The sequence below is a fragment of the Phaseolus vulgaris genome, chromosome 2 (genome assembly GCF_000499845.2).
Source record: "Phaseolus vulgaris cultivar G19833 chromosome 2, P. vulgaris v2.0, whole genome shotgun sequence".
Lineage (NCBI taxonomy): Eukaryota > Viridiplantae > Streptophyta > Magnoliopsida > Fabales > Fabaceae > Phaseolus > Phaseolus vulgaris.
Genome location: NC_023758.2, coordinates 35,581,841 through 35,599,130, shown reverse-complemented (window position 1 = coordinate 35,599,130; position 17,290 = coordinate 35,581,841). Strand labels below are relative to the sequence as shown.

Below are 17,290 nucleotides of genomic sequence, written 5' to 3'. Positions count from 1 at the left end.
TAAGATAAGATTTCAGACTGCAATCTTATATTTTGTTTAAAAATCTAAGAAACTCTAAAAAAGGAAAATGCAATCTCAATCTTAATAAATTTAATTAATATCTTCAATCATACCATAAACAAATATTAAGTGTGATGATAAGTTTAGATTGTAGAAACCAATTATATCGTAGTATTTTTTGTAAGTTATGTTTGATTGGACTGTAAAAGTAGAGTAATGAGGAGGATTGATGTAGATGTTTTGTTGTTCTTGGAAGAAAGAGAAAGAGAGACAGTAAGAGAAAGAGATATCGGAAGAATAAGAGACATGGAAAGAGAAAGCAACAACAACATGACTCTTTCTTGCAGTTCTATGATGACGAGATCAGTGTGGTCTTACAATCTTGAATCGGAGTTCGAGTTGATTCGTTCTATCATTTCCTTATACCCTTTCATCTCTATGGACCCGGAGTTCGCCGGTGTCGTCTTTCAGTCGCATCCAGCATTTCGACAACCAAATAATAACTATGCAGTGATGAAAGCTAACGTGGACGGTATGCACCTCATCCAAGTAGGCCTCACCCTTTCACACGGTCACGACAACCTTCCAACCTTTGGAACCTCCAATCGTTTCATTTGGGAATTTAACTTTTGTGAGTTCGATGTGACACACCATCCTCATGCTCCTCACTCCATCGCCCTCCTCCGTCGTCAAGGCATAGATTTTGACAAGAATCGAAAGTTTGGAGTGAGCATTGTGCGATTTGCTGAGTTGATGATGTTCTCAGGACTCCTATGCAACAATAATATTCACTGGATTGCTTTTCATAGTGCCTATGATTTTGGGTACATGGTCAAGATACTGAGTCAACGCTTTTTTTATATGCAACCATTTCTACCTCCCAACTTGTGTGACTTTCTTCAACTCGTTAAATTCTTCTTTGGATACAAAGTATACGACGTTAAGCATCTCATCAGATTTTTTTCCCAACCTTCATGGCGGTTTAGACAAAGTTTCTGAGTCCCTGGGTTTGGATAATAGTTGCAGAAAAAGTCATCACGCAGGCTCTGATAGCCTAGTCACTCTCCATGTTTTCAATAAAATTAAAACTCTTTATTTTCATACAGAGTTGGACTTACAAAAACATGCAGGTGTTCTGTATGGCTTAGAGATAATAGTCACAAATTAGATGACTTCGTTATTGTACTATCCTTTTGTTTTGTATTTTTCATTTTATTTTCATTTTATATACTAATTATAAAAAATTTCAATTTAAGATGTATGATTCCATAAAATTATTAGGAATTTTATTAAAACATTAATTTCAATGAAATAAATAATATAACAAAAATAATATAGTATTGCTTAACATTTTCTTATGAATACAGTAACATTTATATTATGATGGAATAAAGCAATATAATGAAAAATTATTTATTTTGCATTCTTAAATAAATGTTACCTTATAATAAATAGATGGGACAATACGAATTCTGATACTATCAATTAAACCAATATTAACAAGATTTTTATTATATTAAAAAATAAAAATAATTTTATGTTTTTTTAATTATTTTTCTTTCTGTGTTGCATTAGAGTTGTATTAACATAAGTTAATAGCGTCGCAATTCAATCGACATTAATATTTGAAAGCTAATTTAATATTTTTCATGCAAACAAAACAGTATTTAATCTATCATAAAAAACTTGTAGTGCAAAAATTGTAATAGATGTAAAAAAAAAAAAATAGCCACCCTCACCATCTTTTCTTTCTCTCAATTTTTCTTTTCTTATTTTCTCCATCTCTCTCCTAACTTCTCTTTTCTCACTTCTCTCTTTATTTTCTCTCCCAAATCTCATCTATTTCAAAATCTGATCATGTCATGTTGTAGTTGAGGAGTCAAAATACATTTCTACTTGATCAGATTTTCAAACAAAGTAAGTTCATTTTTACTCTAAATATCCCTTATTGTCTATGATTTAGTCTTCAATTTTAGTGGGGTCAGTTGAGAAAAATGTTTCTCTCAACTTGATTAAGCTCATACTAAAATTTGGTAATATTTAAATAAATTATTATAGGTTCCTAATGTTTGGAGTGATTCCCCTGTTTGAGGTAGAATTTTCATCAGAATAAGGAAGTTAAGATAAGGGAAGCTAACTTTAATTTTTAATAGTACCTATGTTAGAAGATTTCGATGTGGAGGGGACGTGATCCCAATATTCAATTTCTCTTGCAAGGATGTTTTTTGTTTATATATATTGTTTAAACTTGTAAAAATATTAGATTTTGATGGTTTAGTATTTAAGTGTTGTTTTTTTAATGTTAAATAGGATTTTGAATGTTATGGATTGCATTTTGAATGATATTGTATGATGAAAATGGTATGAAATTGAATTTATACATTTGGGATAATGTATGGACTAATGTTTGTTTGTGTATTAAGTATTGGTGCCTATGTGGTAACAGAGATCTCCGAGCTTCACTGATGGTTTAAGTCACATAGACTAAGACACAAGGTGGTGAGAAGCTGATGGGGGATTCCGTGCACACCGTGACCTATGAGATGTACGGTTTGGGTTGTATTGAACTTACCTTTTTCCTTTTTCTTGGATTCGCTGGTAATCTTTGGATCAGGTGTTAGTCTCTAGTAGGACTTACTTAATATAGGTCTTTCGGAAGGCGTCAGTTGCTATTTTGTTTGTTAGATATTCCGGAGATGCATGTGAGATTTATGTGATTGTTTTATGTTGGGATTTGAAGAAGATTGAATAAATGAGAAATTGATCCATGTAATTTGGTTTTCTCTTTTGATTTAATTGTGTATATTATAAAACGTTATTTTCACTAGTTTACCATTTCTTTACTAGTTGTGTTGTGAACTGTAATAACTGAACTATATACACGAGCAGATGATCGTATAGGTGACAAAGGTTCTGGAGGGCTTTAGGATGTTGCTTTGAACTTTATCTGGTTAATATTTGTATTTTTATAAGTCTTAATCGTGTATTAGTAATGTTTTGAAAAACTTCAAGTCTGTATAGAAATCGATAGAACTTGTATTGTAATATTTAGATATATTTTCTGAGGTGTTACGAAAATAATAGACAAATTGTTACTGTTGGTTTTAATTCTGATTTTATTATTAATAATTCTGATTTTATTACCCTTAAACTATTTTACCGTTATATTGCATTAATGGTCAGTTTACAGGCATGTTTGTATTCCAATTTTATAGCTTCCAGTAATTGTAATTTTATTATATATATGATTGAGTAAATCAAAATGAATAAGATCACTTTTACTTTTGCAATTTTGTGCAATTACGTTCAATCAATTGCTACAACCTTTTACCTTCTCTTATTTCCATCAATTAGTTCCTACAACTAGTATCAAGAGCTAGTTTGTTATCATGAACCCTACCCAATTATCAGCCTCTATCCTTGATGGAAAAAATTACAATAGGTGGTGTGTGCAAATGAGAGTTTTGTTTAATTATCATGAGTTATGGGATGTCGTTGAGAGTGGAGTGTCTGCATTAACTGCTAATGCAACTGAGGCGCAACGAGTAGCGCATCGTGATCAGAAGAAGAAGGACAATAAAGCTTTGTATCTCATCCATCAAGGGATGAATGACGAGACGTTTGAGCAGATGAAGGAGCAACAACTGCCAATGAGGCTTGGACAATTTTGTCAACCAATTATAAAGATGATGATAAGATCAAAATGGTGCGTCTTCAAACCCTAAGACGCCAATATGAACTGCTGCAGATGGAAACCACAGAGACTATTGATGTCTATATAAATAAAGTTTTTGCCTTGACAAATCAGATGAAGAATAATGGTGAAACACATTCGGAGCAGACAAAGGTGTAGAAGATTTTGAGATCTTTAACTCCCATATTTGAACATGTTGTTGCCGCAATTGAAGAGGCCAATGACATTTCAAAAATGACAGTAAGGTTATTATCTGATTCTCTACGAGCGCATGAGTAGCGGATGGATGGCAATAAGATTGAAAAACCAATTGAACAGGCTTTACCAGCACAAGCCTCAATTGGTGGTAGCTCCTATCATAAACATGGTAACTATTTCAGCAAAGGTCGTAGTGGCCAGAATCATGGAGGCGCTTGGCGCAGGGAACGTGGTCGCGGAGGACGAGGTGTCATTTATAATAAATCAAATGTTGAGTGTTATAATTGTCATAAACATGGTCATTATGCAAATGAGTGCAAATCTAAAGGTGATAATCATGCTGCCAATTGTGCTCAAGAAGACCGTAATCACGTACAAGATGAAGAGGATCATACAGTACCAATGACAGCCACATCAAATGAAACCCCAAACAATCAAACTTGGTATTTGGATACAGGTTGCACGAATCATATGTGTGGTCAAAAGGTGTTGGAGATCCCACATCGACTAGAGATTAGAGCCTTTCATTGTATATAAGTGGGTGCAGACCTCAACCTCATGAGTCGGTTTTATGGGGTTGAGTTAGGCTTAAAGTCCACTTCGTAATATGGTATCAGAGCCATTTTGAGCCTATCCTAGCGAGTGTTTGTGTTGTGCCTATCGTGCCACCCGCTATCGGACCACCCATAATATATAGTCCCACGCACGAGTTGGCAGTCTCGGCGTGAGGGGGTGTGTTGGAGATCCCGCATCGACTAGAGATTAGAGCCTTTCATTATATATAAGTGGGTGCATACCTCAACCTCATGAGCCGGTTTTATGGGGTTGAGTTAGGCTTAAAGTCCACTTCGTAATAAAAGGAACTGTTTGCGGATTTGGATGACTCATTTCGCACAAAAGTGAAATTTGGTGATGGCAGGTTCGTTCCGGTGACTGGAAAAGGGCGAATTCTTATCACATTGAAGAATGGTGATCACAGGTACATCTATGATGTTTTCTATGTACCTGATATGAAAAGTAATTTGTTGAGTATGGGACAGCTGACCGAAAAGGGTTACGTGATGCACATAGTTTAAAATAAATTCTCACTTTTTGATAAAAAAAAAGTAATTTGATTCTTAAAACCTTTTTTATCAATAGTGAATAATGAATCGTGGTTATGGCATTTACGCTTTGAGCACTTAAATTTCCAGAGTTTGGAAAATCTTTCCAAAAGAAATTTAGTGAATGGTTTACCCCATATTCATCACCCTGATCAATTATGTGAGGCTTGCATTTTTTGGAAAGAATCACAAGATATCATTTGTTAAGGAGCCTTGGCGTGCAAAATTTCCTTTGGAGTTTATTCATACAGATGTTTGTGGCCCGATGAACATATCATCAGTTGGAGGTAATAAGTATTTTTTAACTTTTATTGATGATTTTTCAAGGAAAACCTGGATTTATGTATTGAAAAGCAAGGATGAGGTATTCCATTGCTTTAAAATATTTAAAGCATTTGTTGAAAGAGAGAGTGACAGACAAATTAAGATGATGCGTAGTGACGGAGGAGGTGAGTACAAGTCTAATGAATTCAAGAGGCACTGTGAAGAACTTGGGTTGCAACATAACATAACTTGCCCCTACACACCTCAACACAACGGAGTTGCTGAGAGAAAGAATAGAACAATCATGGACATGGCGAGGAGCATGCTTAAAGCGAAAGGTATGCCAAATTATTTTTGGGCTGAGACCGTAACATGTGCGGTATATTTGATAAACAGATCACCCACTCAGAGTGTTCCTAACACAACTTCGATTGAGGCATGGAGTGGATTCAAACCCAATGTGCAACACTTGAAGGTATTTGGGTCAATTACTTATGCTCATGTTCCCAAGGCAGCAAGATCGAAGTTGGATGATAAGGCGGTGAAGACCATTTTCATTGGATATAAGCATGGGGGGATACAAATTGTACAATCCAATGACAAAGAGGTGATTGTTAGTCGTGATGTTAAATTTGCCGAAGATGAGGAATGGCAATGGAATGCAGCAGTTGAAATGGATTAAAAAAAACGATATATTTACGTTTTGAACGATGATGTGGAAGATGAAGTCACTATTGAAGCACCTGCAGTTCAACCTGAAGTTGTAATTCAACCTGAAGTTGCAACTCCAATTGCAACTATGATGGAGCGACCAAGAAGGCAGCAACGACAACTTGTACATCTTCAAGATTGCGAAGTAAATCTTGATGATGAAGTTGATGACATTGGAGATTTGGTTCACTTCGCTTTTCTTGAAGAATCAGAACCTGTGAGACTTGTCGATGCCATTCAACCCCCAAATGACAAAAGGCTATGAATGAATAATTGATGGCGATTGAGAAAAATAAAATAATATCAAGGTTGTTCCAAATCAGAATTAAGGGAGGATGTTGGTTATTAATTCAGATTTTATTATTATTAATTCTGATTTTATTTCCCTTAAACTATTTTACTGTTATATTGCATTAATGGTCAGTTTACAGACATGTTAGTATTCCTTATGTAATTTTGTGCAATTACATTCAATCAGTTGCTACAACCTTTTGTCTCCTCTTATTTCCATAATTCAAAATTATAAAACAAAAAGTAATATATGAAAATAATTAAAGTAAGTTATTAACTGAAAAAGTGAGAATGATATAAAGATTATTTGTGATAAAAGAATAAATCTATAGATATAAAGATAAAACAAAATAGTATTTTCAAATAAAAATATTTAATTGCTCATTTTACCACTTAATTATCAGATAAAAGTAAAACGTATAAATTATACATAATAATCATGTATTATTTTATAATATGTATCGTATAACCAATATAATTTGTATTAGACAAGATAAATAGTTTTAAATAAATTGAAATTTAGGTTGTAATTGTCTGTAATTTTTAGTTTTAAATTAAAAAAATGTGTTCTTTTGTTTAATGTAAACTTCATGTTGTTTGTGGAATATAGTTCATGATTGAAAGGTAAATTTTATGCCTTTAAATTTTAGTTTTATCGTTAAACTTTATATTTAAATTACAAGTTAAACTAAGTAATACAATTATAATTGATGAATGGTTTTATTAAAAAAGTTAATCACATTCTTAATGAAATTTTATATTATAAATATATAAAAATAAAATCGCCTAGTTGTTATAGGTTATAGAAGAGTAATATCAAAAATAAGTATTGATTATAAGATCATACTGTAAATAGTTTATTAAAAAAATTCAATTTTTTTAATTAATTATATTGTTATTTATTATATTTAGAAACACAATCCGAAAAATTAAAATTATTATATCATATAATTAATAAAATATACATTATCAAAATTGAGATAATTGATTATTATTTTTCTTAATAGATTATTTTCTGAATAGTTTTAGAAATCAGCAAAACAAAATGAACTTAAAATAGATAAAATAATTATATGCAATTTAAATATATCAATCTCCTAAAATATAGATAAGTTACTTATGATATACGTATATAATCATCTCCTAAAAAAAAATATTTACATTTTAAATATATCCGGCTCAAAAATTAATAAGATAATTAGATCTAATTGTGGGTTGAGATAAAAAAGATAAATGATATGTAATTCTAAAATTATCAACTCTAAAGATAAAATTTTGTCAATAAATGTTAAGTGAGAGTACAAAGATAAGATTTCAAAGTGTAATCTTATATATTTTTTTAAAAAAATCTAAGAAACTCTAAAACATTAAAATATTCAATCTCAAATCTTGATATATTTAATTAATATCTTGAGATAAACAAATAATATGATTATAAGATTAGATTGAATAAACTAATTATATCTTATCTTTTGTAAGTTAGGTGTGATTAGACTATAAAAGTAGTGTAGTGAGAATGATTGATGTATCGAAAGAGAGATTAGAAGAGAAAGATATATCGGAAGAGAAAAAGAGATGGAAAGAGAAAGCAACAACAACATGACTCTTCCTCCCGGTTCTGTGATGACAAGATCAGTGTGGTCTTACAATCTTGAATCGGAGTTCGAGTTGATTCGTTCTATCATTTCCTTATACCCTTTCATCTCTATGGACACGGAGTTCCCCGGTGTCATCTTCCAGTCGCATCCAGCATTCCGACAACCACAAAATAACTACGCAGTGATGAAAGCTAACGTGGACAGTATGCACCTCATTCAAGTTGGTCTCACCCTTTCAGATGGCCACGACAACCTTCCAACCTTTGGAACCTCCAACCGCTTCATTTGGGAATTCAATTTCTGTGAGTTTGATGTGACACAACATCCTCATGCTCCTCACTCCATCGCCCTCCTCCGACGTCAAGGCATGGATTTTGACAAGAATCGAAAGTTTGGAGTGAGCATTGTGCGATTTGCTGAGTTGATGATGTTCTCAGGACTCCTCTGCAACAATAATATTCAGTGGATTGCTTTTCATAGTACCTATGATTTTGGGTACATGGTGAAGATATTGAGCCAACGCTTTTTTTATATGCAACCATTTCTACCTACAAACTTGTGTGACTTTCTTCAACTGGTTAAATACTTCTTTGGATACAGAGTATACGACGTTAAACACCTCATCAGATTTTGTCCAAACCTTCACGGCGGTTTAGACAAAGTTTCTAACTCTCTAGGTTTGGATAATAGTGGCAGAAGAAGTCATCATGCAGGCTCTGATAGCTTAGTCACTCTCCATGCTTTTAATAAAATTAAAACTCTCTATTTTCATACAAAGTTTGACTTGTCAAAACATGCAGGCGTTCTCTATGGTTTAGAGATGCCTTAATTTTCCCTTTTTACCATCTTTCTACTTCTCTTATCTTCTCTTTTCAGTACAATGTAATTTCTAAATTCTACAATAATATATATCACTTCAGTTTATCCTACCTTTCTCTCTTCTTTTTTTCCACCCTCATGTTTCTTCTTTCATAATACTAATAGTTGCAAATTAGAAGACTTCATCATTGTACTATTCTTTTGTTTAGTATTTTTTATTTTATTTTCATTTTATATAATAATTAACAAAATCAAACCATTTAAGATTGAATAAATAGATGTATGATTCCATAAATATATTAGGATTTATGTTAAAAAATTAATTTCAATCAAACAAATAATATAACAAAAACAATACTGTAATGCTTAACTTTTTCTTATGAATACAGTAATATTTATGTTGTGATGGAATAAATTAATATAATGAAAACTTATTTATTTTGCATTCTTAAATAAATGGGATCTAATAATAAGGAGACGGGACAATAGGACTCGTTTTAGTGTGATTTACAGTTATAATTAAAAATAAAACAAACAACTCACCTGGTATTATTTAATAGTTTGATTTTAGTCTGTCAATTTTTTTATATATTTTTAATTATATATATATTATATATATATATATATTAAATCATATTGAATTATGAATAATTTTAAATTTCTAATTGATAATTAATATATTTAATAAAATAAATTAAAGTATTTATATGTTAAATTATTTTATTATAATTAATAATAGAAATAATTTGTAAGGGTCAATGATTTAATTTATAATTTTATTTTATTTTTTAAATAATACTAAATAAAAAAATATTTATTTATTAATTCTATTTTTCTTAAAAAAATATTAATATTTTATGGAAAAGAAAGTTTTGAAAGAAGAGAAAGGAAGAGACGTCAGAGAAAAGAAAAAGTAACTAAAAAAGAGTTGAAAAATTAGTTACAGAGTTGGTTTCTGCAATTTCTCATCCCTTTTCTATTCTCTAGATCGTGAGCTCTTTCTCTTTCATCACTTTTTCTTCTCTCTTTCTCTGGATTTCCTCCCAATGTCATCTCCTACATTAAGGTTTTCTTCTTCTTTTTTACTTCATTGCATGGGAGCTGTTTGTTGGAATTAAATTATAGAATTATGGTGAAATTTGTTGACTAACTCTTTGAACATTTTATTGAATCAGTTATTTTTTTCACCATGCGTGTTTTAGGTTCTAAATCTAGTTTAGTCACGCCATTTTGGTTGTTGTGAAAGTAACAAGGATGAATAGAACTGCGAAACTCAAATCGTCGAGTTCTGAATTGGACCTTGATCGGCCCAACATTGAGGATTATCTACCTTCTGGATCCAGTGTTCAACATGAACGGCAAGGGAAGCTCCGCCTGTATGTGTCTCCGCTGTTTTTTTTTTTTTTTCATTTTCATGTCTTGCTTTTACTGTTGTTTAGATGCTCCAAGATAAGGGGCAATGAAAATGGAGTAGTTTTCTGTCTGCATGATGATTATGTTCTGAATTAAGAAAGGTGAGGTTAATCTTCAAGGTGTCTTGTTAGCATACCTTTCTTTGGCGAGGTGAGGTTAATCTCCAAGGTGTCTTGCTGCTGATTGACTTCCTTAACTTTAGAAGGAATTGTAGTTTGCTTTCAACAATAAAGGACGATGGTCTTGCCCATACAAGGATCGGAAATGAGACATCTTCGTAACTAGTATTAAACCAAAATTCTGCCCGAGATAGGTAACCCCCATAGTTAGTTAGTAGAAATAAATAGAGTTTGGTTGTGGGGGGCTGAGATAATTGGAGAAACAAGACATGTGGCTTGTAAATAGGAAAAGGGATTGGGAAGGAGATTTTTATCTTGTGATTTGAGAGGGAAGTCAGATTGTTGTGGGAGAGTCTAGGCCTCCTCTCTAGTGGTTAAGGAGGAAGAAGAAATCAGCCCTTTCGAAAAGATCAACAACCAATTGGTAAGTACCCCAAACACTTGAGGAATCCACCCTCAAAACGCTAGCTACTAAGAAAGAAGACTCAAGCGCTTAAATGCATCCACCCGAGGATTCCTTATTCCATAATGTAGGACTTAGACCTAAGTTCCTATTTGTTAGAGCTCCGACCTTAGAGTTGTAGGTGGAAATTGTTGAGAAAATTACTAGTTGACAGGGAAGATCTTTTCATTTTAAACATCGTTTTCTTTTAAAAGGCTAAACAAACGGGCCCCATGCGGGTTCAGCTACATGCACATGGATTCATTTATAATCAGATTATCTTCCATTTTATCAACTTTAACTCGAGGTTGTCCTATGATCTTCTCACGCTCAACCAAATTAATCATGCTAGCTGCTACAACATCTTTCTGTGGTAGTACACTGTATATTTTTTACTAAATTATCTATTCATCCACATCAACTTTCCTTCAAGTTCGATGAGCACATCACAAGTTATGCCTGATGCATTTCTGAATTTCATTCACAGGATTATTGCAGAGCACTATTTTAGAGAGTGTAGGGTGTATCTGGTTCAATAGTACAGAGGCGAAGGATGAGAAATTGTGGCAAGGAAGTAAGTATAATTGAAAATGTTGGGAGAGTATATCTAAAATCTTATTCTTAAGCGATTTCTCATATTTCAGATTGAGGGAACACGTCCAGGGAGCTAACAATAACCCTCTTCTTATATTTCCTGAAGAAACTTGTGTAAATAATCACTATACTGTCATGTTTAAGAAGGTATAGGATTTGCAATTGCAAAATGCCGAGTTTTACACTTTTACTTATACAATAGGCTTTCTAAATATAATTGAAGCCTCTAATATTAATGATGTTTAGGGTGCATTTGAACTTGGCTGCACAGTTTGCCCAGTTGCATTTCGTAGATGCTTTTTGGAATAGTCGACAGTAAGAAGTTGCTTTTTACATGATAATTATTTCTGTTTCTATTCATTCATGTTTTCTTGTATTGCTGGATAAGAGTTTCTGTATCTGTTTCACTTTCAGACAATCATTCACCACTCATCTCTTGCAATTAATGACATCTTGGGCTGTAGTTTGTGATGTTTGGTACTTGGAGCCACAAAACTTGAAGCCAGGAGAGACATCCATTGAATTTGCAGAGAGGTAAAAGACCTTTGTTCCATATTGTATGAACCACTATGTTTAGCTGCAAGGAATTAAAACAATATATATCATTCCAATGGTATAGGGTGAGAGACATAATCTCACATCGTGTGCTGGGCTTCAAAAGGCTCCTTGGGATGGATATCTGAAGTATTCTCGCCCTTGTCCAAAACACAGAGAAAGCAAGTAAGTTAAATTTCTCATTTCTCAAGTCTTTGTCCCCAAGGTTTTATGATTAGAACTATGTATGTCTGTTAATTTTTGCACATAGAGGTATCAATTCATATTATTCTTGCTATTATGTCCAGTTGAAATTTTTTTGCACATAGAGTTCTCTTTTTCTGTTCTGTACACACTGCATTTAATGGCTTTTATAACCAACGCCATATTGAAACTTTAAGACAACTCTAAAGTATCAACTCGATAAAGTAAAAGAGGGGCCTCAATTTAGCTTATCATAAAACAGAATGAACTCCTATTTGTCCGTTTTCAATGTACAAATCGAACTCGTGTCCTTGGTTTTAATACCAATTGTTGGATTGATTGCTTTCTACAAGACGAAAAGTTATAACTGATAATTAAGATGCAACTCCTTTTACTGAAGAGCATAACAGTCCAAGTGTCGTGATAATTAGTCAATAACGTCAGATTTGCATCGCATGTGACTCTAAAACCATTAATACTAGTTCGTTAACATTTGATTTTAAAATTAATTTTTTTAATTAAAGTAATTTAACGTTGGCTTGGCCAACACTAATGTTTTTTTTTTTATTTTAAAATGGGTTAAATATATTTTTCATTTTTGAAATTGATTTTTATCTCTAATCCAAACTTTAGACCCTCTGGATTCTTGTAGTAAAAAAACTATTGGAATGGATCCTTACTAGTGTTTTTTTGTAATAAACAAATTGTCAACATAGACTATATTATAATATTATAACATTCACGTAAGCGTTGAGTCAACATGAAATATTTAACATCTCAGTCCACATTGGAAATATGTTTGCCACGTAAAAAAAAATTGACAAGGACCCATTCCAATAATTTCCGCACTACAAATTCCCTAAAGGTCTAAAGTTTGGATTAGAAACGAAAATCAATTTCATGTGAAAGAAATGAAACGAAAAATATATTTAATCATTTTAAAATTTATTTAACTTAGCGTCGACCTTATTTTAAAATTTATTTAAGTTAGCATCGACTTAGTGGATGCTAAATAAGATATATTTTTAATATTAATTTAAATTGTGTTGTTTTGATTGATTGTAATGAGAGTAATTTAAAAGAACAAGTTTCTCATAAAATGCCTCATCTTTATAAAAATAAAATTAAAAAAAAAATAGAAAAAAATGTAGTAAATAAAGGAGATGAATGTTGATATAGAAATGAATGCGGATGAAGTAAATGAGTGTGATGAGATTTATATAGAGAGAGAAGAAAATTGTGGACCTCTAAATTAAAAATAATATATGCTTCTTATTCATTGTCACAAAGGCACACAAAATCATAGTACAAGTTAGGGTTGACTTAACCGACACTGAATTAAATAAATGTAGTAAATGAAAGAGATGAAGTAAATGAAGTAATTGAATGTTGATATAGAAATGAAGGTGGATGAAGTAAATGAATGTGAAGAGATTTATATAGAAAGTGAGAGAAGAAAATTGTGGAGCTTTAAATTAAAAATAATCTATGCTTCCTATTCGTTGTCACGAAGGCATACGAATTCATAGTATAAGTTAGCGTCGACTTAGCCGACACTAAATTAAATAAATATAAATATGATATGGGAAAATGTTGTGCGACTCGTATCTTTTTGGGAAATGATCAACATATTTTGGTGTGAAATTTTATTTGCTTGATCTTCTCATTGTTGTTGAGTTTTGGAGTAGAATGTGGTTTTATTTTTACCATGTTTAGTGGTTTTTTTTTATGAGTTGGAGTACCTTTAGTACTCTAATTTATTATATTTTTTATTATCAATACAAAAATATAAATATTAAAAATAAATAAAATTAGCGCTTTCTAGATTGACCCTAATCTTATTTATTTTTTATAATTAATAACTGAAATGCTTCTTGAAGAATGATGGTAATTAGTATATGATCCAAAATGTCACTACTCATAGGAATGGGTGTAAGAGGTGTAGGGTACTCATTAATGGAGTCTAAATGGGGAAGGGTTATGTCATTTTCACTATCCTAATGTTGCATAATGTATAACCTCCAGTGAGGTTAAGCTTTTGGGATTAATCAATATATCAGACTAATAATTAAAAATGTCTCTTGCTAGAAGGGTTAAGACACTCCAAATATCTTAGTTATATTTGTAATATTCCTTTTTGTTGAATAAAAAAATAATTATTTGTAAAAAAAGAGTCAAAGTCAAGACAACTTAAAATACAAGAAAGCGGAAAGACAATTTCTGTGTTTAATCATTTAGGATTGACCGCGTAATTCATATTATACATCGAGTTCGTCTTAGTTTAGTTAATTCTTACAATTTTTTATATATAAATAATGTTTGATTTTTATACAAATAAATAAGTATTCTATAGTATTTTCATAAGTAAATTAAATTTTACTCTAATTATTTTCAAATCAATAAAAAAATTAAAATTTAATTGAGAAAAATAAATAAAAGATTATAAATTGAAAGGATTAAACATAAGAAAAATTAACTAAAATAATTATAGTGTGGAGTGATAAAGAAAATTTTGTTTAACCGAATTATATTATTTGTTTTATTAAAATTAAGTTTTTAATAAAAATCCTAATAAATTTATGGAATCATAGGTCTATTTCACTAATGTTAAATTGTTTGATTTTGTTAATTATTATATAAAATGTAAACAAAATTTAAAAAAAAAATATGAAACAAAAAAAAAGAAACATAAGGGTGGAAAAAAATAAGAGAGATAGGTAGGATGAAATGCAGTTATATATACAAAAAAATTGTATTGTATTGAATGGGGAAGAGAAGAGAACAAAAATATAAAGATGAACGCATCTTTGTGCCATAAAGGACACCTACTTGTTTTTTAAGCCAAACTTGTATGAAAACAAAAAGTTTCAATTTTATTAAAAACATGGAGAATGACTAAGCTATCAGAGCCTATATGATGGCTTTTTCTAGAACTATTATCCAAACCTAGGGACTCAAACTCTGTTTAAACAACCATGAAGGTTGGGACAGGAGTTGATGAGATGTTTAATGGTTGTATACTCTATATCTAAAGAAGAATTTAACGAGTTGAAGAAAGTCAAACAAGTTGGGAGGTAAATATGGTTGCGTATAAAAAAGTGACCAAGTATCTTCACAATGTACTCAAAATGATAGGCATTATGAAAAGCAATCCACTGAATATTATTGTTGCAGAGGAGTCCTGAGAACATCATCAGCTCGGCAAATCGCACAATGCTCACTCCAAACTTTCGATTCTTGTCAAAATTCATGCCTTGACGGAGTAGGGCGATTGAGTGAGAAACATGAGGATGGCGTGTCACATCGAACTCACAGAAGTAGAATTCCCAAATGAAGAGGTTGGAGGTTCCAAAGGTTGGAAGGTTTTCATGGTCGTCTGAAATTGTGAGGCTACTTGGATGAAGTGCATATAGTTCATATTAGCTTTCATCACTACGTAGTTATTTTATGGTGTTCAGAATGTTGGACGCAACTGAAATACAACGTCGGGGAACTCTGTGTCCATAGAGATGAAAGGGTACAAGACAATTATGAAATAAATCAACTCGAACTCTGATTCAAGGTTGTAAGACGGCACTGATCTCGTCATCACAGAACCACAAGGGAGGGTCATGCTGCTATAAAAGTAGTGATTTTGGGGTATAAAAGTATTATAGTCAGAAGGATTGGTGTGGTTCTTTTGTTGTTCTTGATGGGTAGAGAAAGAGAGATGGGAAGAGAAAGCAACAACAATAGCAATATGGCCCTCCCTTGTAGTTCTTTGATGACAAGATCAGTGTGGCCTTACAACCTTAAATCAGAGTTTGAGTTGATTCGTTTTGTCATTGCCTTATATGCTTTCATCACTATGGACACGAAGTTCCTCGGTGTGGTGTTTCAATCGCATCCAACATTTTGACAACCACAAAATAACTATGCATTGATGAAAGCTAACTTGGACTGCATGCACCTCATCAAAGTGGACCTCACCATTCCATACGGCCTCGATAACCTTCCAACGTTTGGAACCTCCAACCGCTTCATTTGTGAATTCAACTTCTGTGAGTTCGATGTGACATGCCATCCTCATGCTCCCCACTCCATCGCCCTCCTCTGACGTCAAGGCATGAATTTTGATAAGAATCGAAAGTTTGGAGTGTGCATTGTGGGATTTGCTGAGCTGATGATGCTCTTTGGACTCCTTTACAACAATAATATTTAGTGGATTGTTTTTCATAATGCCTATCATTTTGAGTACATTGGGAAGATACCAAGTCAACTTTTTTTATACGCAACCATATTTACCTCCTAACTTGTTTGAGTTTCTTCAACTCGTTAAATTCTTCTTTGGATACAGAGTATACGAGTTAAACATCTTATCATATTTTTTTGCAACCTTCATGACAGTTTAGACAAAGTTTCTGAGTCCCTAAGTCTGGATAATAGTGCCAGAAAAAGTCATCATGCTATAATAGCTTAGTCACTCTCCATGTTTAAAATTAAAACTCTATTTTCATACACACAATTTGACTTGGAAAAACATGCAGGTGTTCTCTGTTGTTTAGAGATACCTTGATTTTCCTTTTTTTACTATCTTTCTACTTCTCTTCTCTTTTTAGTACAATACAATTTCCACAATCTCTTTTTTCCACCCTTATATATGTTTCTTCTTTATTAATACATTTATGTTGTGATGGAATAAATCAAGAAATAATAAATGTATTCGCTTTTCGAAGCTCATTGTACAATGGCTAAGTAATTCAAATCAGTGTTGGTTTTGTCCCTCTCTTCTAAATACACTCAACCAATGAAATTTTAATTGATTGCTTTTGGGTACATGACCATTTAATATATCATCTTTTACTTCTATTTCTCAATTAAATTTTAATTTTTTTATTGATTCGAAAACAGTTATAGTATAATTTCATTTGGTTATGAAATACTATAGTATACTTATTTACTATACATTTTAATCACTTAGTTATATATAAAAAATTGTAATAATTTAACTAAATTAAGACAGACTCAATCTATTATATGAATTACACTATCACTAGTAAAAGATCAAATACACATCTTCCCGCTTTCGCTTAAATTTATAATTTTTCTAATACTTAATTATTGATTTAGTATTGAAAAATATGAATTAAGATTATACTTTAAAGTCAATAATCAAGTTACAAATGTGTGTATAAATAAGACAATTACTTATAATGTATTTTTTATTTTGTTATGAACAATTACACTTTTATAAATGATTATTTTTTTAGTGAAAAAAAAGTGTGATAAATATAAGGGGTGCATTAACCTTGTACAAACAGATGTTG

At 31.8% G+C, this 17,290-nt stretch overlaps 2 protein-coding genes and 2 pseudogenes across 2 annotated transcripts in view; all 4 read left to right on the top strand.

The window, feature by feature from the left end:
• The first annotated feature begins 351 nt into the window (after positions 1 to 351).
• On the top strand, positions 352 to 1,168 carry LOC137809417 (probable CCR4-associated factor 1 homolog 11; annotated as a pseudogene).
• A 6,668-nt stretch (positions 1,169 to 7,836) lies between these two features.
• On the top strand, positions 7,837 to 8,688 carry LOC137809415 (probable CCR4-associated factor 1 homolog 11). The gene has a single exon (XM_068610530.1). The coding sequence runs from the start codon at positions 7,837 to 7,839 to the stop codon at positions 8,686 to 8,688; it is 852 nt and encodes a 283-aa protein (XP_068466631.1).
• Positions 8,689 to 9,604: 916 nt separating this feature from the next.
• Positions 9,605 to 17,290, top strand: part of LOC137811715 (glycerol-3-phosphate acyltransferase 9-like) — a 33,717-nt gene continuing 26,031 nt past the window's right edge. The window contains exons 1-2 of the mRNA XM_068613553.1: positions 9,605 to 9,744; positions 9,881 to 10,054. Of these exons, the coding sequence (XP_068469654.1) occupies positions 9,933 to 10,054 (122 nt within the window). The 5' untranslated portion in view covers positions 9,605 to 9,744; positions 9,881 to 9,932. The remainder of the gene's footprint in view (positions 9,745 to 9,880; positions 10,055 to 17,290) is intronic.
• LOC137809850 (glycerol-3-phosphate acyltransferase 9-like) lies at positions 10,998 to 12,076 on the top strand (annotated as a pseudogene).

What these genes read in the sequence shown, in the direction of transcription:
- LOC137809415 (XM_068610530.1), top strand. Translation starts at nt 7,837, where the DNA reads ATGGAAAGAGAAAGCAACAACAACATGACTCTTCCTCCCGGTTCTGTG.